The sequence below is a fragment of the Hemibagrus wyckioides genome, linkage group LG07 (genome assembly GCF_019097595.1).
Source record: "Hemibagrus wyckioides isolate EC202008001 linkage group LG07, SWU_Hwy_1.0, whole genome shotgun sequence".
Lineage (NCBI taxonomy): Eukaryota > Metazoa > Chordata > Actinopteri > Siluriformes > Bagridae > Hemibagrus > Hemibagrus wyckioides.
In genome coordinates this window covers 29,788,467-29,814,096 of record NC_080716.1, presented here as the reverse complement: position 1 = coordinate 29,814,096, position 25,630 = coordinate 29,788,467, and the positions used below count along the sequence as shown (strand labels likewise).

The following is a 25,630-nucleotide window of genomic DNA, read 5'->3' as shown; positions in this document are numbered from 1 at the left end:
AGAAGCATTTTTTAAATCAGATAATTAAAGGACCCACAAGAATTGCTAAAACCTCTAGGACACAGATAGACCTAATATTCACAAACAAACCTGAAAGGATAATCAAGAGTTATAATTTGATCACTGGGTTATGTGATCACAACTTAACCTTGGTTATTGTTGAGGAATGTCTGCCAAAGCAGTTCTTGTTCTCATTTACATTATAGCAGCTTTAAACAGTCATATCATCAACAACCTATTTTTCATCATCAATATATTTGTTGTTTGTTTGTTTTTGTTTATTAAATAAAATGTTTTTAAAATGTTGCAGTGGATGTCACCAGCCACAAAAGATAAATACTTTGAAATATATGTGTTTTACGATTATTGTGAACATAACAATAGCAGGAAATATCTATATATTATAAAGCAATATTTACAAGTATTACAATATAATTAAGCAATATTATAACACCTCTAACAAACGTAATCAAAGGAGAGAAAAAAATCATGACATACCTCTCACTGTAATCTTGACAGGATCACTGAACTCTGTGAAGTAGTAGTAGTTGTTGTTTCTCCTGTTTGCCCGACACCGGTACTCTGTTTCTCCTGCATTATCCACTGTCACTTTAAGTGTGTTCTCTTGTTCACTGTTCAGATTCTGTAACAGCTGATTATTTCTGTACCAGTGAAACTCCCATCCAGTCTCCTGCTGCAGCTCACAGCTCAGAGTGACGGTGTCTCCAGTGTAGACGGAGCTCTGAGGATTCACTCCCACAGTCAGTTTGGGTTTTGCTGTTGATCCCAAATGAAAAATTATTTGTACAGAAAATAAACATCTATCAAAATAATTTGTACAAATTTCCAGGAGTTTCCAGCTGAAATAAAAAATTAAAATTATGATTACAATGTAATCAAAGTAGAGGAAAATCATGACATACCTTTCACTGTAATCTTGACAGGATCACTGAACTCTGTGAAGTAGTAGTAGTTGTTGTTTATCCTGTTTGCCCGACACCGGTACTCTGTTTCTCCTGCATTATCGACTGTCACTTTAAGTGTGTTCTCTTGTTCTCTGTTCAGATTCTGTAACTGATTATTTCTGTACCAGTGAAACCCCCATCCAGTCTCCTGCTGCAGCTCACAGCTCAGAGTGACGGTGTCTCCAGTGTAGACGGAGCTCTGAGGATTCACTCTCACAGTCAGTTTGGGTTTTGCTGTTGGTATGAAATGAAAATTTATTTGGACAGAAAATAAAATATTTATTTTTTAATTAAATTTCCAAGAAAATTCCAGCTGAAATGAAAAATTATAATTATGATTACAGCATAGGGCAGGTTTTGTACAATTTCATGTTTTTTTTTTTTTTTCAGTTCATTTATTCACAGAGAAAAATAAACTATAAAAAATGTGACACAAAAACAAAGCAAAAACAAACACTAGATCAGGGATGTGGAAGAATAAACACACATGGATAATATCAGTATTTTCTGTCCCCATAACACCCAATTATGGAATTGTAGATATGTGTTATATAAGAGCAAATATTTATTTTACCAAAGTAAATGCACCTTTTAGATAAAACTGGAAATATCTTATAAATCTTTTTGTTCACAATTTAAATAATGGGCACTGTAAGACAGTGTTATGAAAACAATCCCACAATCTAGTTCAAATGCCATACAATTTACATCATAGTAATGTTCCTCCTCATATTCTAGAGCTTCTGGTGAATGAACATGATCTCACTAGCTCAAATTTTCACAATACCATAATTAGGCCTATGTATATATCCTTTTTGAAACATTTATTCTGATATAGATTTGCCTGTACACTTTGAAAAGATTCACATTACTGGTTATTTCCTAAAGTTAGAAATCTCTATGCTTTTGCAAAAAAAAAAGTGATTGTTGGCATTATTGTAAAAGATGACATAGCAATCAGTGTAATTATTCTTCCTTTAAAATTTTTTTGGGTTGTTTTTTGTTTTTTTTTCTTAGATTTCTTTAGATTTTTTTAATTTCACAACAAAATACAGTACATTGCAGACAAACAAAACAACAAATAGAAGAACAAATGATGAGAAGACAGGACTTGAGTTACCAGTGTACAGTGTGTGTGTTTGTTTGCATAAGCACACCGTGGTAATGAGTGGAGGGGTTGTTTCTGGAAAAGAGAAAGGAGGTAGCAAAGAGGGAGGACACAGAAAGAGAAAAAAACAATAATAATAATAATAATAATAATAATAATAATAATAATAATAATAATAATAATAATAATAATAAAAGGAAGGAGAGCAAGAGGGACAAAAGAATACAGGAAGAAGGGGGAAAAAATAAATTTAAATAAATAAATAAATAAATAAATAAATAAATAAATAAATAAATAAATAAATAAATAAATAAATAAATAAATAAAGGACGTAAATATATAACTCAAATTTAGGCTGCCCTCACCTTATAATTTTTTTTTTTTTCTTGGTGTTTATTCAAGGGGGCTCCAGGGTGGTCCAGCTAGGTATAGGTTACCTTTTTTCATTTCTTTGGTTGAGCCTGACCAACATTCTCCCACTCTGAGTCGCTCTCAACCCCTACAGGTGAGGGCTGGCCCATCACTTGTTACCCTCCTAAACCACTCCCCAACCCTAAGGAGGGAGCTTGTTTATTTGGCAACACTGTCGAGAAATGCAGTTGTGGCCAACACTGAAACCCCTCCTGTTCCAATAATAAATTAAATAAACAAACAAACAAAAAACCCTTTTGTTTAGATGATAGTGACAGGTGATACTAATGGTAGATAAGTACAAATAAATAAATAAATTAATAAATAAATATATTAGTTTGTTTTTAGGAATTTGCAGGGATGTGTGTGGGGATGTATGTGGCTTTTGTATGGTATGTAGCAGTTATTTTTCTATAGTTATGTGTTCTGTAAGAAGATTAATCTAGTGACTGATATGTAATAAGTTTTTAGTTTTCCAGTTAAGAAGAACGATTTTCTTTAGTGGGTTTCTGTATTTAACTGGGAGATAGTCACCTTCTGAGATGTTTCCGAGCAAACAGAGAGATGGGGATGTGGGGATTGTGCAGCTCAGGATGGTGGAGAGTTTCTCTGTTACCTCTACCCAGTGGGAGTGAACTGGTTTACATGCCCAAGTGGAGTGGAAGTAATTGTCTATGGTACCTGAGGTGCACTGTGAACAGGTGTCTGTGTCGGTTAAACCCATTTTAAACATTTTACTTTGGGTGACATTGATTCTGTGGATAGTCTTGTATTGTATGAGTTGTTAATTTGTGTTGCTGATCATAGAGAATATATTGTTAGAGATTTCTGTCCAAAAGTCGGAGTTGGGGGAGAAAGTAAGATCTTTTTCCCATTTTGCCATTGGGATTGTTGTCATAGTGCCTTTATTGGATGTTATTTTATAGAGTTTAGATAGTAGTTTCTATGAGCTTGTGATGTTCATAATCTCATCAGTTAATTTGGAAGGCTGTAGTGGGATATTAGTTATATTAATTTTCTATTTAATTATGGATTTGAGTTGTTGGTATTGGAGGAACTGTTCTCCCCCAACTCCATACTTCTCCATTAGTGTCTTAAATGATAGAAATTGGTTATTCTCAGATAGGTGGTGAAGGTGGGTGATTCCTTTATGGTGCCATGTTGGAAAGTGAACTGGGGTATTGTGTAGTTGAAAGTCAGGATTGTGCCAGATAGGGGTGTATCTACATAGTGTTACTGTTAATTTGGTAATCTTGTGAGCTTTCCACCATGCTGTCAGAGTTGATGAAATATTCATGAAATAGTTAATTGTTTTTATTTATTACAGCATGAAAGTGAGATCAGCGACTGAAATACATTTACATTGATTTTGTTCTAGGTCTATCCATGAGTTGTTGAAATTATCCTTTTGAATCCATCTGACTAAGTATTGTAGTTGTGTTGCTAGAAAGTAGTGTTGAAAATTTGGTGCTTCAAGGCCACCTTGTGATTTTTTCTGTTGTAATGTAGATGGAGAAATTTTAGGTTTCTTGTTTTTCCAGTAAAAAAGAGATGTTAGTGAGTCAGGTGGTTTAAACCAATTTTTCGTGGGAGTTGTGGGAATCATTGAAAACAGGTAGTTTATTTGTGCTGAAATCTTCATTTTAACTGTGGCGACTCATCCAATGAGTGAAAGTGGAAGGTTGGTCCAACGTCTGAGATCCTCTTCTGTCTTTAACAGAGGAGTGTAGTTGAGATTAAAAAGCTCTGACAGCCTTTGGGAAATATTAATACCTAAATATTTTAATGTTGCCTATATGAAATGGGAGGGGGGATTCCTGAGCTGCAGAATCCCAAACCTGCTCAGATAGTGGGAGTGTAGTTGATTTAATCCAGTTTATAGTGTAGTTTGATATTTTGGAAAATGAGTTAATAATGTTAAATGTTTCCTTTAGTGAATTGTAGGGGTCCTGTAAAAGTATGCATGAAGATTTATTTTATGTTGTTAATTTGTATCCTGAATTCCTTTAATTTTGATGTTTTGCTGTATGGCTGCTGCTAGTGGTTCTATAAAGATGACAAATAAGGATGGGGAGAATGGGCATCCTTGTCTGGTTCCCCGATGAAGTGTGAAACTCTGTGAGGTGACCCCATTTGTGATTATTGTGACCCTTGGTGAAGTGCATGTCATGGACTGCGGGACAGTTCCCTGCCTGAACACCAGAGGGCGGTCTGACAGGGTTTCTTTATGTTCCATGTGTTTTTCTTTATGTTGTGTTTGCACGTGTGCTTGCCCCACCCGATGCTTGCCCCTAGTCTGCAGACATTGTCTGAGGGTTCCTGTTTTTGATGAATCCTGTTTGGTCTGGGTGGATTAACCACCGGGTCCAGGTGATTTGTTATTGGGCATTTTATTTAGTGCTTTATTGAGTTCATGTTCTTGGGATAGTGTTGGCAGTTTAAGGTTGTTTAGAAAGAGGTCTATATCTGACTGAATAACACTGTGATCAGAGGAGTATAGGTCACTGTAGAAGTTTTGAAATACAGCATTAATATCCTGTGAATTGTGGAACATTTCACATGTAGAGTTTATTATGGATGGAATAATTGCTTTATTTTTTATGTTGTAGTTGATTTGCTATATACACTATATTGCCAAAAGTATTCGCTCACCTGCCTTGACTCGCATATGAACTTAAGTGACATCCCATTCTTAATCCATAGGGTTCAATATGACGTTGGTCCACCCTTTGCAGCTATAACAGCTTCAATTCTTCTGGGAAGGCTGTCCACAAGGTTTAGGAGTGTGTTTATGGGAATTTTTGACCATTCTTCCAGAAGCGCATTTGTGAGGTCACACACTGATGTTGGACGAGAAGGCCTGGCTCTCAGTCTCCGCTCTAATTCATCCCAAAGGTGTTCTATCGGGTTGAGGTCAGGACTCTGTGCAGGCCAGTCAAGTTCCTCCACACCAGACTCTGTCATCCATGTCTTTATGGACCTTGCTTTGTGCACTGGTGAGACAGTCATGTTGGAAGAGGAAGGGGCCAGCTCCAAACTGTTCCCACAAAGTTGGGAGCATGGAATTGTCCAAAATGTCTTGGTATGCTGAAGCATTCAGAGTTCCTTTCACTGGAACTAAGGGGCCAAGCCCAGCTCCTGAAAAACAACCCCACACCATAATCCCCCCTCCACCAAACTTTACACTTGGCACAATGCAGTCAGACAAGTACCGTTCTCCTGGCAACCGCCAAACCCAGACTCGTCCATCAGATTGCCAGATGGAGAAGCGCGATTCGTCACTCCAGAGAACGCGTCTCCACTGCTCTAGAGTCCAGTGGCGGCGTGCTTTACACCACTGCATCCGACGCTTTGTATTGGACTTGGTGATGTATGGCTTGGATGCAGCTGCTCGGACATGGAAACCCATTCCATGAAGCTCTCTGCGCACTGTTCTTGAGCTAATCTGAAGGCCACATGAAGTTTGGAGGTCTGTAGCGATTGACTCTGCAGAAAGTTGGCGACCTCTTCGCACTATGCGCCTCAGCATCCGCTGACCCCGCTCTGTCAGTTTACGTGGCCTACCACTTCGTGGCTGAGTTGCTGTTGTTCCCAAACACTTCCACGTTCTTATAATACAGCTGACAGTTGACTGTGGAATATTTAGGAGCGAGGAAATTTCACGACTGGATTTGTTGCACAGGTGGCATCCTATCACAGTTCCACGCTGGAATTCACTGAGCTCCTGAGAGCGACCCATTCTTTCACAAATGTTTGTAAAAACAGTCTGCATGCCTAGGTGCTTGATTTTATACACCTGTGGCCATGGAAGTGATTGGAACACCTGATTCTGATTATTTGGATGGGTGAGCGAATACTTTTGGCAATATAGTGTATTTACCTGTTCTGTTGCTATACTGGAACTGTTCATATTTAAGTTGTTGAATGATCATTTGGGTTTTTCTGTGTATAATACTCTCAAATTGCATTTTATAAAAGTTTATTTATTGTGCAGGGTTTAATATGAGTGTGGATGTTTAGTGTGAGGGATATAGGGGCATGGTCACTGATTATGATTAATGATGAATTATGGTTTCAGTTACATGTTGGGTGAATGAGTTGCTAATGAGGAAAAGATCAATTTGGGAAAAAGTCTGATGGAGTGGGGAACAGTAAGTGTATTCTCTAGACGTGGGGTTATTTATTCTCCAACTGTCATTGAGTCCATGGTGATACATATATTGTTTTATTATTTCAGAAGAGTGCCAATTTCTTGTGTTATCAGAGGAACTTGAGCGGTTGATTTTGGGGTTTATAACAGTGTTGAAGTCACGAGCATTGATGATGTTTGTTGAGTCACATAATAGAGAAAATAGGTTATGAATAACAGATGGATGTTCATTGTTTGGGCCATATATGTTAACAAATGTAAGCACTGTGTTATTAATTGATGCATTAATGATAATACAGTGGTACCTCGGTTTTCGACCTTAATTCGCTCCTAAAGTCTGGTCGAATACCGATTTGGACATTGATGCCTGATTTACCATTTTCCAGAGACATGGCTACTGAAATTATACCACAACATATAGCATGAGGTTCCAAACACTCACAGATGATGCTTTCAGAACAGATGATTACAGATGCATGGGCATCGCTAGGCCATTTTTAGGGGGGCTTTAACATTTCTACTCAGACTGCTGAAAAATTCTGCGATTCTCCATAAACTGTACACAAATTTATGAGTTTTATACATGTACTGAAGCCAAGGGAATAGTGGGAAAGAAGGAGAGAAGCAGGAGGAATGTAGCGAATAAGGAAAACAAGGGCTTAAAAACATTGGTTGATGTGTGTGTGTGTGTGTGTGTGTGTGTGTGTGTGTGTGTGTGTGTGTGTGTGTGTGTGTGTGTGTGTGCCGTAGTTGAAACACGTAACACAGTGTAAAAAGAAAAACGTGGTGTACGGGGACTAGAACAATAACACATAGAAACAAACAAATACACATATATACAAATACAGTTTAACAAAACGAGGGAGACATTAATGCAGAAAGAGGTTGTACGGTGTGTTGTGCAGAACAGATTTCTGAAAATGAAATAAACTTCTATGTTTTTCAAAGGAATTATGTAAATACTTTTCATCTTTGAAATTAATGCAGAAGAGGAATCCCTTGATTCTTTGTAACCTGGTGGAGGAGATTAACCAGGTATTACCTATGTGTTCTTTTTGTTTTTGTCATTAATTAATTAATTTTGCCATTAAAACTTTACATTATTTATTTATTTATTTATTTATTCATATTATTTTACATTTTGTAAGTATGATTCTTAATGTGGTCACTTCATGTGGGATGTGGTCATTAGTGGATAAGGTGTTGGACTACTGATTGGACTGCTACAGCTGGGCTCAGAGGCGTTTCTAGGATTTGAAAACATCAGGGGCGGAGCCTGAAACATCAGGGGCTAATTAGGGAGAGGGGCTAAGCAAGAATAACACGTTTTTTAAGAGTATTTTTATGTAATATTGTTTAATAATGAACACAAACAGTATGCAACTTTAGAAAATTTCATTCAGTCTTTTTTCTGACTCCTCCCATCATTTCAGAGTCTTTCTACTAAAAATGGAGTTCATTAAATTCATTACATTTTCTCTCTCACAGGTATACCATGCAATATTATCTCTGTTACAGCTTGTGTGTGGAGCAGTGTCATGCAGATCCTTTATTATTATTATTATTTTACAATAATCTATATTATACTGCACCTCATTTCATTCCTCATTTATGCTGCACTACTGTATGGATTATTCTTTCTTTGTTTATTTATTTTTTACAGCCTCTCTTCTCTTCTCTTCTCTTCTCTTCTCTTCTCTTCTCTTCTCTTCTCTTCTCTTCTCTTCTCTTCTCTTCTCTTCTCTTCTCTTCTCTTCTCTTCTCTTCTCTTCTCTTCTCTTCTCTTCTCTTCTCTTCTCTTCTCTTCTCTTCTCTTCTCTTCTCTTCTCTTATTGTTTTCTCATCTCTCATTCCCTCATCTCTCCTGCTGCTTGTATCTTGTCTACTTCATGTTCTTGGTGACTTTTCTATCCTAGTTCTTTGAGGGTGGAATCATCAGAGAGTATCTCCGAGACTGGACTTGAGTAAAACGGTCAGTTATCATACTAGTATTTCTAGTGCTGAGAATACCTTTATTAATAGAAAGAACAGCTGAATGATGGAGTCTGTTCTGGTCCATTGTTCCCCTAAGTCATGTCTGTATTTTAACTTAAATACTGCATTAGTTGAATAATAGAAAGTCATGATGTTCAGACTGTAATGTCTTAGTGCTTTAACAGTTTAGATTTTATTTAGATCTATCTTTAGGATGATTTAATTTAAGGCTTTTCTACATATTGGGTATGGAATAATATTCTAAAGGGTCCTATATGTCAGGGGTTTTCAGAATCAGAGACAGTGGACCTCCTTTTTAACACAACATACATTTATTAGCCGACTTTTATAAACTGTGTTAACATTAAAAATTAAAAGTTAGAATTTTATCTGAATAATAAGATTGTTGTGTTTTCTGACAGATTTTGTTTTGTTGCTGTTGTGCTCAAGGGCTGTAACGTGTTTTAGTCACATGGTGTGTGAGTGTGTGTATAGGTATGTATGTTAGTCACGTGGTGTGTGAGTGTGTGTATAGGTGTGTATGTTAGTCACGTGGTGTGTGAGTGTGTGTATAGGTATGTATGTTAGTCACGTGGTGTGTGAGTGTGTGTATAGGTGTGTATGTTAGTCACGTGGTGTGTGAGTGTGTGTATAGGTGTGTGTTAGTCACGTGGTGTGTGAGTGTGTATAGGTGTGTATGTTAGTTACATGGTGTGTGAGTGTGTGTATAGGTGTGTGTGTTAGTCACATGGTGTGTGAGTGTGTATAGGTGTGTATGTTAGTCACATGGTGTGTGAGTGTGTGTATAGGTGTGTATGTTAGTCACATGGTGTGTGAGTGTGTATAGGTGTGTATGTTAGTCACATGGTGTGTGAGTGTGTATAGGTGTGTATGTTAGTCACATGGTGTGTGAGTGTGTATAGGTGTGTATGTTAGTCACATGGTGTGTGAGTGTGTGTATAGGTGTGTATGTTAGTCACATGGTGTGTGAGTGTGTATAGGTGTGTATGTTAGTCACATGGTGTGTGAGTGTGTGTATAGGTGTGTGTGTTAGTCACATGGTGTGTGAGTGTGTATAGGTGTGTATGTTAGTCACATGGTGTGTGAGTGTGTGTATAGGTGTGTATGTTAGTCACATGGTGTGTGAGTGTGTATAGGTGTGTATGTTAGTCACATGGTGTGTGAGTGTGTATAGGTGTGTATGTTAGTCACATGGTGTGTGAGTGTGTATAGGTGTGTATGTTAGTCACATGGTGTGTGAGTGTGTGTATAGGTGTGTATGTTAGTCACATGGTGTGTGAGTGTGTATAGGTGTGTATGTTAGTCACATGGTGTGTGAGTGTGTGTATAGGTGTGTATGTTAGTCACAGGGTGTGTGAGTGTGTATAGGTGTGTATGTTAGTCACAGGGTGTGTGAGTGTGTATAGGTGTGTATGTTAGTCACAGGGTGTGTGAGTGTGTATAGGTGTGTATGTTAGTCACAGGGTGTGTGAGTGTGTGTATAGGTGTGTATGTTAGTCACGTGGTGTGTGAGTGTGTATAGGTGTGTATGTTAGTCACATGGTGTGTGAGTGTGTATAGGTGTGTATGTTAGTCACGTGGTGTGTGAGTGTGTGTGTGTGTATAGGTGTGTATGTTAGTAACGTGGTGTGTGAGTGTGTATATAGGTGTGTATGTTAGTCACGTGGTGTGTGAGTGTGTGTATAGGTGTGTATGTTAGTCACGTGGTGTGTGAGTGTGTGTATAGGTGTGTATGTTAGTCACGTGGTGTGTGAGTGTGTGTGTATAGGTGTGTATGTTAGTCACATGGTGTGTGAGTGTGTATAGGTGTGTATGTTAGTCACATGGTGTGTGAGTGTGTATAGGGGTGTATGTTAGTCACGTGGTGTGTGAGTGTGTATAGGTGTGTATGTTAGTCACGTGGTGTGTGAGTGTGTGTATAGGTGTGTATGTTAGTCACATGGTGTGTGAGTGTGTATATAGTTGTGTATGTTAGTAACGTGGTGTGTGAGTGTGTGTATAGGTGTGTATGTTAGTCACGTGGTGTGTGAGTGTGTATAGGTGTGTATGTTAGTCACGTGGTGTGTGAGTGTGTATAGGTGTGTATGTTAGTCACGTGGTGTGTGAGTGTGTGTATAGGTGTGTATGTTAGTGACATGGTGTGTGAGTGTGTGTATAGGTGTGTATGTTAGTCACGTGGTGTGTGAGTGTGTGTATAGGTGTGTTTGTTAGTCACATGGTGTGTGAGTGTGTGTATAGGTGTGTATGTTAGTCACGTGGTGTGTGATTGTGTGTATAGGTGTGTATGTTAGTCACGTGGTGTGTGAGTGTGTGTATAGGTGTGTGTTAGTCACGTGGTGTGTGAGTGTGTGTATAGGTGTGTGTTAGTCACGTGGTGTGTGAGTGTGTGTATAGGTGTGTATGTTAGTAACGTGGTGTGTGAGTGTGTGTATAGGTGTGTGTTAGTCACGTGGTGTGTGAGTGTGTATATAGGTGTGTATGTTAGTAACGTGGTGTGTGAGTGTGTATATAGGTGTGTATGTTAGTAACGTGGTGTGTGAGTGTGTGTATAGGTGTGTATGTTAGTCACGTGGTGTGTGAGTGTGTGTATAGGTGTGTGTTAGTCACGTGGTGTGTGAGTGTGTATATAGGTGTGTATGTTAGTCACGTGGTGTGTGAGTGTGTGTATAGGTGTGTATGTTAGTCACGTGGTGTGTGAGTGTGTGTATAGGTGTGTATGTTAGTCACGTGGTGTGTGAGTGTGTATATAGGTGTGTATGTTAGTAACGTGGTGTGTGAGTGTGTGTATAGGTGTGTATGTTAGTCACGTGGTGTGTGAGTGTATATAGGTGTGTATGTTAGTCACGTAGTGTGTGAGTGTGTGTATAGGTGTGTATGTTAGTCACGTGGTGTGTGATTGTGTGTATAGGTGTGTATGTTAGTCACGTGGTGTGTGAGTGTATATAGGTGTGTATGTTAGTCACGTAGTGTGTGAGTGTGTGTACAGGTGTGTATGTTAGTCACGTGGTGTGTGAGTGTGTGTATAGGTGTGTATGTTAGTCACGTGGTGTGTGAGTGTGTGTATAGGTGTGTATGTTAGTCACGTGGTGTGTGAGTGTGTGTATAGGTGTGTATGTTAGTCACGTGGTGTGTGAGTGTGTGTATAGGTGTGTATGTTAGTCACGTGGTGTGTGAGTGTGTGTATAGGTGTGTTTGACTTAAAGCGGCGCTGTGCTGGCCGATGGAAATACGTTTAAATACTTTTGAACATGTATTTCAAGATAATCTTGAACATTCTGGAAAAAAAAGGAAGTGCAATAATTAAGCAATATTTTTTCTTACCCCTTCCGTGCCAAAAAGAGGAAAAAATCATGACATACCGCTCACAGTAATCTTGACCGGATCACTGAGGTCTGTGTAGTAGTAGCGAGTGTCACCGTACTCGTCGAAGTTCAGCCTAGATGCCCGACACTGGTACTCTGTTTCTCCTGCATTATCGACTGTCACATTAAGTGTCTTTGCTTGTTCACTGTTCAGATTCTGTTTCTGATTTTTTTTGTACCAGTCAAACACCCATCCAGTCCCCTGCTGCAGCTCACAGCTCAGAGTGACGGTGTCTCCAGTGTAGACGGAGCTCTGAGGATTCACTCTCACAGTCGCTTTGGGTTTTGCTGTTGGTATGAAATGATGAAGGAGTCAGAGCTGCTTTTCACTTTACAACATAAGCAGTAGATTCACTGTGTCTAACAGATGCTTTGTGTCTACAACAAACATTTATATTTAACATTTGATACCAGATGTTACAGTTGTATGTTTTCTTACACGGCTGGTATTCAGTATATTTTCTATGGAACAAGTTCATGATTGAATTGAAGTGTTTTGTGTTTTTTAGATTTTATTTCATGTATTCTCACCACCATCTGAACATATCTGCAATTCCCTAAAAATGATTAAAATGATCAAAAATATTATTCATATAGTAAAACCATGACAGAGGACTTTTTCATTCTCCTTAAAGACACAGAAGAGACACACAGTTGAGAGTTTGTTATTCATCTCCGTTTAGAGGATCACTTCACATGACAGTTCAGATATTTGAAAGTTTATTCTATCTGACTTTTGGCTTTTTTTAAAAAAATGTAAGTAATTCTATTATTATGCTAGTTAATGAATGTATATGAAGCAGACTAGAAAAATTCATTAGAAATTTCTACAACTGGATGCTCCTGTGCATCACATCATCATTAAAACAGGGGAGTGCTTATACATTTTATAAAATTTTACAAGTTATTAAATATTTAAATGACTTAATTCAAATACATTAATAGAAATATAGCCAACAGAACAGAAGTGAATCAGGGATCATTTCCACAGCAGTGTTTGTGTAAACAGACATCAGTCAAGTGAAGAGAAGATAATGAGGCGTGTATTTAAATGCTGTGAGGGATTTCTACCTCAGGTGATGAGACAGAGACTGATGTGGATGATGCTGATCATCAAAAACTCTCAAAAGTACTGAATTTTCAGATTAAACCTTATAATTTCAATGTCTTCTAGGAAAATCTGAATCCTAATAAATAATGTTAACATATTAAATAAGAAATAAAAACACACACACTCACCTGATACAGTCAGTGTAACAGCATCACTGATCTCTGAGCTCTGAGAGTCTCTCCCCTTTATACTGCAGGTGTAGGTACCACTGTCTTTAACAGACTGGATTTTGACGACCTGCTTTGTGTTGTCTGTGGAGAATCTCTCTCTTCCATTTTCACTATTAATTAGCTTCCAGCTGTAAGTCCCCTGAGTGTCTCCTCCTCCCTGTATGTCACATCTGACAGTAACAATCTCTCCAATGAACACATGTGTATCAGGCTTTATGGACACCACAGCTTTAGGACTCCCTATAAAACATTCTGTTATTAATAAACCTTACATAAAGTCATTCCCAAGTCTACACTACTAATATCATGTTTAGAGTGAGTATGAGTACATGTTTTTGTTACTTGTTGATACTGATATGTGTAACCTGCTTAATATTAAGAAATCAGGGGCATCATGGAGCATTTTATTTAGTACTACTTGGGCTGTTTTATATTTAACATTTAAGCAGCATAAAATCTTTTGACAATAAAACAATTTACTGCATTTATAAACTGCATTTACAAACTTAACTGCAAATCTCCAGACAATATAAAGGATAAACTATATATAAATCACCTTGAGCCTGGGCCACTGGTATAAGTGAAATCAGCACTAAAAAGGAAACAGAAACAGAACATGACATAAATATGTTAATAAGTTGGATGTTATTAAAGGTCTGTACTCTCTTGCTGGAGTAAGAGATTCTGGTCCATTTTCTCATTTAGTGGTTCCACTTTACTGTTTATCTCCTGTCCACCTAAAGTCAGGACCATGAAGGAGAAAATTCTGCAATTCTAACTAATATCATCATTTCTGTACTTAAGCGCTCAGTTAATTACAGGCTAATCTATTCATCTTACACCTGCACTGTGATAGTAATGGTTCAGTATGAGCTTGTCTAAGTGGCTGATGGAAATTGTAGAATTGAAGATTAGAAACAGAATGCCTGGTCTGATGAATCATGATTTCTGTACCATGATGTAGATGATCAGGATTTAGTGTCTACAGCATGAATCCATGACACCAACCTGCATGTGAACAGTTCAGGCTGCTCGTGGCGGTCTAGGAATGTTTTCTTGATACACTTTTCATCCCTTAATACCAGTCAGACATTGTTTGAAGTTTGATCCATTTATGAACAAAATTTACAGCTAACTCCAGCGTTATACTGCACCATATAACAAAGCACAAAGTCCTTGCAAACTCATACCATGATTAAAACAATGAGTTCAGTGTATTTCAGTGGCCTCCACAGTCACCAGATCTGAATCTGATCACAACCTTTGGGATGTGGTAGAATGTACAATAACAGTATAGTCATAGTATAATATGCCCAGTAATAGTAAGAGTATAGTGTTCCAGTAAAGTGTTCCTAATAAAGTGACCAGTAAAGATAGAAGTTCTTCACACCATCTTCACACCTCGCTTCTTCACAGCTGAATTTGCACCAGAGAACGGCTCCCAGAAACAATTATTGCACTTATATTTAATATGAAAATAATAATTATTGATAATTAGTAAATAATAAAATGATTAGTGATTATTTTAAAATAAGTTAAAAATAATAGTTATGCATTAGTTCATTAATTACAGAAAATTAATGAACTAATGCAGAACAGATAAATGCCCTGCTGAGAGAGGTCTGAGTAGAATGGCCAGAGTGTTTCTGGCTTGTATATGAGAGTGTGTGTGTGTGTGTGTGTGTGTGTGTGGATGTGTGTGTGTGTGTATGTGTGTTTGTGTGTGTGTGTGTGTGTGTGTGTGTGTGTGTGTATCGACTTCTGTATTTCCTGATCTGTGATGCTACAGGAGACCCAGCAGACGGTGCTGTTCTTTTTCTTTTTAGAAGATGTGTGTGAATGTGGAGACAAATAGAGGCTAGCTCAGGTGCCTTTCTTAAATGTAATGCATCTTGTAGTCAGTGGATTAAGATTCACTTGATCATTACAAATAAAACCAGCATTATTTTATTATTTTAGGGCCAATTAAAATTCTATTCATTAATTTTTTTACGTGTTAACTAAATTTGCATAATTGCCAAATAATTTTTTAGTATTTTTTTTTTAAATTATAAGTCTTAATTCATGTGCACTTAAATTTCATTTTTAATACGAAACTTCAGACAATCAGCCCAAATAATTAATTAGTTAATTATCATCATTTTCCATTTTCTTTGTTTTGCTTTGTTGTATTTTGGAATATTAGTCTGCTTGTTCAGATATATGAAAAAGTGTGTTAGAGTGTTTGATGCTGATTAATGATGAATCATAAAATTGCTGCTACAAAATTATTGACCACTGGGTCATACAGAGGATTAGTAATATACACTATATTGCCAAAAGTATTCGCTCACCTGCCTTGACTCACATATGAACTTAAGTGACATCCCATTCCTAATCCATAGGGTTCAATATGACGTCGGTCCACCCTTTGCAGCTATAACAGCTTCAACTCTTCTGGGAAGGCTGTCCACAAGGTTTAGGAGTGTGTTTATGGGAATTTTTGACCATTCTTCCAGAAGTGCATTTGTGAGGTCACACACTGATGGACGAGAAGGCCTGGCTCTCAGTCTCCACTCTAATTCATCCCAAAGGTGTTCTATGGGGTTGAGGTCAGGACTCTGTGCAGGCCAGTCAAGTTCATCCACACCAGACTCTGTCATCCATGTCTTTATGGACCTTGCTTTGTGCACTGGTGAGACAGTCATGTTGGAAGAGGAAGGGGCCAGCTCCAAACTGTTCCCACAAAGTTGGGAGCATGGAATTGCCCAAAATGTCGTGGTATGCTGAAGCATTCAGAGTTCCTTTCACTGGAACTAAGGGGCCAAGCCCAGCTCCTGAAAAACAACCCCACACCATAATCCCCCCTCCACCAAACTTTACACTTGGCACAATGCAGTCAGACAAGTACCGTTCTCCTGGCAACCGCCAAACCCAGACTCGTCCATCAGATTGCCAGATGGAGAAGCGCGATTCGTCACTCCAGAGAACGTGTCTCCACTGCTCTAGAGTCCAGTGGCGGCGTGCTTTACACCACTGCATCCGACGCTTTGCATTGCACTTGGTGATGTATGGCTTGGATGCAGCTGCTCGGCCATGGAAACCCATTCCATGAAGCTCTCTGAGCATTGTTCTTGAGCTAATCTGAAGGCCACATGAAGTTTGGAGGTCTGTAGTGATTGACTCTGCAGAAAGTTGGCGACCTCTTCGCACTATGCGCCTCAGCATCCGCTGACCCCGCTCCGTCGGTTTACGTGGCCTACCACTTCGTGGCTGAGTTGCTGTCGTTCCCAAACACTTCCACGTTCTTATAATACAGCTGACAGTTGACTGTGGAATATTTAGGAGCGAGGAAATTTCACGACTGGATTTGTTGCACAGGTGGCATCCTATCACAGTTCCACGCTGGAATTCACTGAGCTCCTGAGAGCGACCAATTCTTTCACAAATGTTTGTAAAAACAGTCTGCATGCCTAGGTGCTTGATTTTATACACCTGTGGCCATGGAAGTGATTGGAACACCTGATTCTGATTATTTGGATGGGTGAGCGAATACTTTTGGCAATATAGTGTATGTAGTTATGTTTTAAAGGTTTAGTGAAAATGTCATTTTAATCCATTGGCTTATTGCAGTTTTTGTACTGTAGGTGATATTTTGCGGCTGGTTATGGAAAGTCCATTATAATAACTAAAGTCAGTAACATCACAAAGAGAGAGAATTAAAAGAGTCCATTAGGACAGAGGACCAATTTATAGGTTGTTTTAGGTTAAGAATCTTGTTTTAGGGATGGTCTGGAGGTATGTTGGACACCAGACAACATGAAGAGTAAACTGTGGACAACAGAACTTTGAGTTATGGACACTGAGGGAAGAATGGACTGAAGGAATCCTAATTCACCTAATTCATCTTAGAAACTTTACTTGAAAGTGAGGTTGGAGCTAATGACAGATGACATTTCTACCTGGATATCAGCACCAAATATACACCTGGGTAAAACAGTGAATGAGGACAGTGACCCAACTCATCACTGACCTTCTAGCTTATAATATCAGACCCCTTTTCCTTTCTCACTTACAGGTGAGATCTGGATCACCAAAAGACTCCGTAGTGGGAGAAATTGACCAGTGGTTCCCCTCCATACAGAGATAGACAGTGTGGGGTTAGGCTTCAGTTTATGGTTAGGTTTAGGTTAGGTTTATGATACTCATTCATTAGAAGAGAAATATATGAAGTCTCTGGCGATAATAAACAGTCCATCAGGGTCAGCACTCTGCAGCTCACAGCCCCATATATTTCACACAGTGCCTCCTTATCTTTGGCACTTATGGGAATGTACACTTTGACAGTGAAAACAGTGGTAAATTCCCATTGTATATAAAATGGCCTGCATCTAACAGTCACAACTCTTGCACCATTCTGTGTGGTTGTAAACACACATGCCACCACCCTGAGTCTTACTACATAAAGCTTGACTAATGATAATTGTTTGTTTCCACAAAAAACAATTTATTTTATTTTTAAAATAATAATAATAATAAAAATAATTAAAATAATATTTATAATTATAGAAATATTTCTAAGATAAGAAATATGATGTCACTTCATGATGCAGAAAACTAGTTCATGCTTTTGTTACCTCTAGGTTGGATTATTGTAATGCCTTACTGTCTGGATGTTCCAGCAGGAGAATAAACAAGTTCCAGTTAGTCCAGAACACAGCCGCTAGAGTGCTAACTAGAACCAGAATATATGAACACATCACTCAGCTTGTGACAGCAAAGAATTAGTGTCTATAATGAACTCATAATGAAAATACAGTGACCTAATAGTTCCTCATGGGCCGTAGATTGCTGTTGTAGAAAGGACATTAATGAGTTACAGTTACATTATTTCCTGTCCAGTGTCACCCAAATGAGGATGGGTTCCCTTCTGAGCCTGGTTACTCTCAAGGTTTCTTCCTCATATCATCTCAGGGAGTTTTTCCTTGCCACCATCCCCACAGGCTTGCTCATTAGGGATAAAAAATAGGGATAAAATAGTTTAATAATTTTATTTTATTTATTTATGTATGTATGTATGTATGTATGTATGTATGTATGTATGTATGTATGTATGTATGTTTTCTCTCCTTCCTCTGTTTCTCTTCTTTTGTAAAGCTGCTTTGAGACAATGTCCATTGTAAAAGGTGCTATACAAATACATTGAATTGAATTGAATTAAATTGGATCTGCATCTGGGTGTCCCCAGGATAGGCTCCAGCTTCATTCACCCTAACTAACATGAAGTGTTTCCTGAAGATGGATTAATGATTATATGAGTAAATCACAGCACAACTCCAATGTTTTTAGGTTCTTCTCATGTGAGGAACATCACTAGTGGTCCTGAGTAAACCTGAGCACCCAAATTCTTTTGACATTTTTTCATACAACCTGCTGCACCAGCATTCCCCAATTCTAAATTCATTCTAATTCATTATGACTCGTATGGACAATAAGTCTACAGATTCTAGGAGTTGATTCCACTAATTGTTATTAACAGACCTCCAGGGCCATATTCTGAATTCCTCCCTGAATTTGCAGATTTCATTTCACATCTAGTTGTTCCTTTGAAAAACATTAATTGTGGAAGACTTTAATATTTATTTTGATAAGTTAGAAGGTCCTCTGAAAATAGCAGGTGTGTCCATCTTAGATTCAGTAGATGTTAATCATAATGTAATTAGACCCACTTATAATGGAGGTCACACTCTTGATCTCATTCTAACTTCGCACTAAATATAGAAAATATAGTCACACCTCCACAGTCAGAAGCTATCACAGACGCAAACTGAGGTCTCACATCAGAAAGCAACCTCACGCAACATTGACAGGGAACTGTTCATCCTCTTTATTTAAGTGTGCATCCCCAAGGACATCCTCAAGGACCAAGGTATGTCTTTTGTCTCTAGACTAATGGTGGATCTGTGTCAGTTGTTGCAGGTTGAACATCTGACCATGTCTGTCTACAACCACCAGATGGACAGCTTGATGGAGAGTTTCAACCAGACACAAAAACAGACACAAGCGGGTGGTAGATGAGGAACGGAGGACCTGGGACCTCCTCCTTCCCTACATCCTTTTTGCCGTCCGAGAGGCACCACAAGCCTCCACTGGATTTCCACATGATCCTCCACATGGTCCTCGAGAGGGAAGAACCAGTAAACTGAATGGGTGAATAATAATTCATATGGTGTATTTTATCCTCAATGCCTATATATACAAGTTATGACTTTAAAGGATTGTCAGTTATGTCAGTGGTATTAAATTTATCCACATTATCAACAGTTAAAAAGTTAAAAGTTATTGATTGCTTTCACACGTCCATCTTTACACCTCCTCCACTTCTTCACAGCTGAATTTGCACCACTGCATTAAAATAGAAAATAAACCACATCCTCAAACTGCTCTCTGCTCTCAGGCCCCTAAGAGTGTCACTGCTCTGTCTGTGGACAGGACTAATGAGAAGTGTTTGTTTCTGCACAATTATTGCCCTTATTTTTAACATGGAGATAATAACTAGTCATGTTTAGTAAATCAGGATTTGTGATTATTTTTTTGAAAATGTGCTGTGCATTAGTTTGGTATTAAAGAGTTAGTGAGGCTGCATGGCGGGGCAGCAGAAGAGAGACAAACAGGCAGGGGCAAGAGCTCCTCTGCCTCCTGGAGATTCAGTGAGAGTATCATGGAGCAGGTGCAGGGCAGAAAGTTCACTCCACTACCCTTAGGCCAAAAGTGCACTGAATAAAAAAACATTGTTTTTGCACTCCACCCAGCCTCCTGCATGCAGCATATCTCAAACAGCCACTCTTTAAGCAGAATCTCAGAATGTACAAAACATGGAACTTTGAGTCAGATAGACCACAACAGCAGAAGATCACTCCTCAAGATTCAAGATTCAAGAAGCTTTATTGTCATTTCAAGCACATATAGCTGACGCAGTACATAGTGAAATGAAACAACGTTTCTCCAGGACCTGGTGCTACATAAACATACAACAACAAAGAGTTCAAACACAAAACAACAAACACCACAGAGCTAGGACAGAAGTTTGTCTTAGCCACGTAAAGTGCACAGTGTGCAGCTAGGTGCAAACAGAGCATAGACAAGACAGTGCAAAAGACAATAAATACAAGAAAGACAACACAAAAGAACACAGGACACTTAGCGCCGAAAAGAAAGAAAAGAACATGTGTAATGGAATGTAAGTGAAATAAAATAAGATAAAATGAAATGATGTAAAAAAAAATATTGTGCAAAAATACAACAGCAAATAGAAATAAACATAAATACAACTATAGCAGCAGATGACAGGTGGAGGTAGTGCAATAAGTAATGAACAATATAAATTATGTGTGTGTGTGTGTGTGTGTGAGAGAGAGTGTAGAACAGTTCAGTCCTGAGTGTGTGTGTGTGTGTGTGTGCATCCACACAGTCAAGAAAGAGAGTGATGTGTGTGAGAGACAGAGAGTTGTATACAGTTCAGTCCTGAGTGTGTGTGTGTGTAGAACAGTTGAGTCCTGAGTGTTTGTGTGTGTGTGTGTGTGAGAGAGTGTAGAACAGTTCAGTCCTGAGTGTGTGTGTGTGTGTGTGTGTGTGAGAGTATAGAACAGTTCAGTCCTGAGTGTGTGTGAGAGAGAGTGTAGAACAGTTCAGTTCTAAGTGTGTGTGTGTGTGAGAGTGTAGAACAGTTCAGTCCTGAGTGTGTGTGTGTGTGTGTGTGTGAGAGAGAGTATAGAACAGTTCAGTCCTGAGTGTGTGTGTGTGAGAGAGTGTAGAACAGTTCAGTCCTGAGTGTGTGTGTGTGTGTGTGTGAGAGTATAGAACAGTTCAGTCCTGAGTGTGTGTGAGAGAGAGTGTAGAACAGTTCAGTCCTAAGTGTGTGTGTGTGTGAGAGTGTAGAACAGTTCAGTCCTGAGTGTGTGTGTGTGAGAGAGTGTAGAACAGTTCAGTCCTGAGTGTGTGTGTGTGAGAGAGTGTAGAACAGTTCAGTCCTGAGTGTGTGTGTGTGTGTGTGAGAGTGTAGAACAGTTCAGTCCTAAGTGTGTGTGTGTGAGAGAGTGTAGAACAGTTCAGTCCTGAGTGTGTGTGTGTGTGAGAGAGTGTAGAACAGTTCAGTCCTAAGTGTGTGTGTGAGAGAGAGTGTAGAACAGTTCAGTCCTGAGTGTGTGTGTGTGAGAGAGTGTAGAACAGTTCAGTCCTGAGTGTGTGTGTGTGAGAGAGTGTAGAACAGTTCAGTCCTAAGTGTGTGTGTGTGAGAGAGTGTAGAACAGTTCATTCCTGGGTTTGTGTGTGTGAGAGAGTGTAGAACAGTTCAGTCCTGGGTTTGTGTGTGTGAGAGTGTAGAACAGTTCAGTCCTGAGTGTGTGTGTGTGTGTGTGTGTGCATCCACACAGTCAAGAAAGAGAGTGATGTGTGTGAGAGACAGAGAGTTGTATACAGTTCAGTCCTGAGTGTGTGTGTGTGTAGAACAGTTGAGTCCTGAGTGTGTGTGTGTGTGTGTGTGTGAGAGAGTGTAGAACAGTTCAGTCCTGAGTGTGTGTGTGTGTGAGAGTATAGAACAGTTCAGTCCTGAGTGTGTGTGAGAGAGAGTGTAGAACAGTTCAGTCCTAAGTGTGTGTGTGTGTGAGAGTGTAGAACAGTTCAGTCCTGAGTGTGTGTGTGTGTGTGTGAGAGAGAGTATAGAACAGTTCAGTCCTGAGTGTGTGTGTGTGAGAGAGTGTAGAACAGTTCAGTCCTGAGTGTGTGTGTGTGTGTGTGAGAGTGTAGAACAGTTCAGTCCTAAGTGTGTGTGTGTGAGAGAGTGTAGAACAGTTCAGTCCTGAGTGTGTGTGTGTGTGAGAGAGTGTAGAACAGTTCAGTCCTAAGTGTGTGTGTGAGAGAGAGTGTAGAACAGTTCAGTCCTAAGTGTGTGTGTGTGTGAGAGTGTAGAACAGTTCAGTCCTGAGTGTGTGTGTGTGTGTGTGAGAGAGAGTATAGAACAGTTCAGTCCTGAGTGTGTGTGTGTGAGAGAGTGTAGAACAGTTCAGTCCTGAGTGTGTGTGTGTGTGTGTGAGAGTGTAGAACAGTTCAGTCCTAAGTGTGTGTGTGTGAGAGAGTGTAGAACAGTTCAGTCCTGAGTGTGTGTGTGTGTGAGAGAGTGTAGAACAGTTCAGTCCTAAGTGTGTGTGTGTGAGAGAGTGTAGAACAGTTCAGTCCTGAGTGTGTGTGTGTGAGAGAGAGTGTAGAACAGTTCAGTCCTGAGTGTGTGTGTGTGTGAGAGAGTGTAGAACAGTTCAGTCCTGAGTGTGTGTGTGTGAGAGAGTGTAGAACAGTTCAGTCCTAAGTGTGTGTGTGTGAGAGAGTGTAGAACAGTTCAGTCCTGGGTTTGTGTGTGTGAGAGTGTAGAACAGTTCAGTCCTGAGTGTGTGTGTGTGTGTGTGTGTGCATCCACACAGTCAAGAAAGAGAGTGATGTGTGTGAGAGACAGAGAGTTGTATACAGTTCAGTCCTGAGTGTGTGTGTGTGTGTGTGTGAGAGAGAGTGTGTAGAACAGTTCAGTCCTGAGTGTGTGTGTGTGTGTGCATCCACACAGTCAAGAAAGAGAGTGATGTGTGTGAGAGACAGAGAGTTGTATACAGTTCAGTCCTGAGTGTGTGTGTGTGTAGAACAGTTGAGTCCTGAGTGTGTGTGTGTGTGTGTGTGAGAGAGTGTAGAACAGTTCAGTCCTGAGTGTGTGTGTGTGTGTGTGTGTGTGAGAGTATAGAACAGTTCAGTCCTGAGTGTGTGTGAGAGAGAGTGTAGAACAGTTCAGTCCTAAGTGTGTGTGTGTGTGAGAGTGTAGAACAGTTCAGTCCTGAGTGTGTGTGTGTGTGTGTGTGTGTGAGAGAGAGAGTATAGAACAGTTCAGTCCTGAGTGTGTGTGTGTGAGAGAGTGTAGAACAGTTCAGTCCTGAGTGTGTGTGTGTGTGTGTGAGAGTGTAGAACAGTTCAGTCCTGGGTGTGTGTGTGAGAGAGAGTGTAGAACAGTTCAGTCCTGAGTGTGTGTGTGTGAGAGAGTGTAGAACAGTTCAGTCCTGAGTGTGTGTGTGTGAGAGAGTGTAGAACAGTTCAGTCCTAAGTGTGTGTGTGTGAGAGAGTGTAGAACAGTTCAGTCCTGAGTGTGTGTGTGTGAGAGAGTGTAGAACAGTTCAGTCCTGAGTGTGTGTGTGAGAGAGTGTAGAACAGTTCAGTCCTAAGTGTGTGTGTGTGAGAGAGTGTAGAACAGTTCAGTCCTGAGTGTGTGTGTGTGTGTGTGTGTGAGAGAGTGTAGAACAGTTCAGTCCTGAGTGTGTGTGTGTGTGAGAGAGTGTAGAACAGTTCAGTCCTGAGTGTGTGTGTGTGAGAGAGTGTAGAACAGTTCAGTCCTGAGTGTGTGTGTGTGAGAGAGTGTAGAACAGTTCAGTCCTAAGTGTGTGTGTGTGTGAGAGAGTGTAGAACAGTTCAGTCCTGGGTTTGTGTGTGTGAGAGAGTGTAGAACAGTTCAGTCCTGGGTTTGTGTGTGTGAGAGTGTAGAACAGTTCAGTCCTGGGTTTGTGTGTGTGAGAGAGTGTAGAACAGTTCAGTCCTGAGTGTGTGTGTGTGTGAGAGTGTAGAACAGTTCAGTCCTGGGTGTTGAGGACCCTGATGGCTTGAGGAAAGAAACTGTTACACAGTCTGGTTGTGAGGGTCCGAATGCTCCGGTACCTCTTTCCAGATGGCAGGAGGGTGAAGAGTGTGTGTGTGGGGTGTGTAAGAGTGTGTGTGAGGGGTGTGTGGGGTGTGTAAGAGTGTGTGTGAGGGGTGTGTGGGGTGTGTAAGAGTGTGTGTGAGGGGTGTGTGGGGTGTGTAAGAGTGTGTGTGAGGGGTGTGTGGGGTCAGCCACAATGCTGTTAGCTTTGCAGATGCAGCGTGCAGTGTAAATGTCTGTGATAGAGGGAAGAGAAACTCTTATTATCTTTTCAGCTGTCCTCACTATCTGCTGAAGGGTCTTGCGATCCAAGACGATGCAGTTCCCAAACCAGGCAGTGATGCAGCTGCTCAGGACGCTCTCAAATTGGTGCTCTTGATGATCTCCACCAAGGATCCTGTCAGACAAGGAAAGGAATCCAAGCCCAGAGTGGACACAGCCTCACCCAAACTGACAATTTGAAAACTCGACATCTGGTCTAATGCATCTGGATTTTTACTGCATGATGCAGGTGGTAGGCTCCGAATTTATCATAAAAATCTTGAATGCATGCAACATGCAAATATTTTCATCTTGAAAAGTCAGTTAGTGCTTTAACACATGCAGCTTCACACCTCCTCCCCTTCCTCACTGCTGAACAGAGAAAAAAGAAGCTAGACCACAACTGCCAACTTGTTTCTGTCCTCAGGCCTCTAAAACTGTCACTGCCCTGTGTGTGTCAGAGTATAAGGTTAATGAGAAGTGTTTATTTCTGCATAATTCTTTGATAAATTTGCCTCAAATTAGTAAATAAAACTAGACAATGGTTTGGTATTAGTGTGAATTAGTGTGAATTAGTTTGTGAGGCTGCAGGACAGGGCGTAAGGAGAGAGCCAATCAGGCAGTGGCAAGAGCTCCTCACCCTCCTTGAGCTTCCGGGTGAATATCATGGGGCTCAGCATGTTTGGGACTTCTGCACGTTTAGCATGTTTCACCACTGCATGCTAGCACCTCTGCGCCTCCATTAACCTTCCATCCCTCCACTGTCCTTTACCCTGCACTGAATAAAAGAAGACTTTTTTTCACTCCACCCAGCCTCCTGAATGCAGCATATCTCAAACAGCCAGTCTTTAAGCAGAATCTCAGATTGCTCAAAACTTGGAACTTTGAGGCAGATAGACCACAACAGCAGAAGATCACTCCTGTCAGACAAGAAAAGGAATACAAGCCTAAAGAAGACTTGCCCAAACCGTCCTTTTAAAACCTGGACATCTGGTCTAATGCATCTTGATTTTTACTGCATGATGCAGGTGATAGACTCAGAATTTGTCATCAACAATATTTATGCATGCAACAAGCAAATATTTTCAGCTTGAGAAGTCAGTTATTGTTTTAACACATCCAGCTTCACACCTCCTCCCTTCTTTACTGTTGAACAGATCAAAAAAGAAGCTAAACCACAACCGCCAATCTCTGGCCTCTAAAGCTGTCACTGCCCTGTGTGTGTCAGTATAAAAGGCTAATTAGAAGTGTTTATTCTGCAGAATTCTTTGATAAATTTGACCCAAATAAGTGAATAAAACTAAACAACAGTGTGTATTAGAATGACATTATCACACTGAGGTGCTTCACAGTACAGACCATAATAGTGACAAACATATTACTGTAGGTTATAAA

The 25,630-nt window shown here is 39.8% G+C and overlaps 1 protein-coding gene across 1 annotated transcript; it reads right to left on the bottom strand.

The window, feature by feature from the left end:
* Positions 1–912: 912 nt before the first annotated feature.
* LOC131356300 (titin-like) lies at positions 913–19,426 on the bottom strand. Its single transcript, XM_058395201.1, has 4 exons — positions 19,294–19,426; positions 13,231–13,512; positions 11,989–12,279; positions 913–1,199 (listed from the first exon to the last, which is right to left on the bottom strand). Exons 1-4 carry the CDS (start codon positions 19,424–19,426, stop codon positions 913–915), a joined length of 993 nt encoding a protein of 330 aa, XP_058251184.1.
* Positions 19,427–25,630: the final 6,204 nt, after the last annotated feature.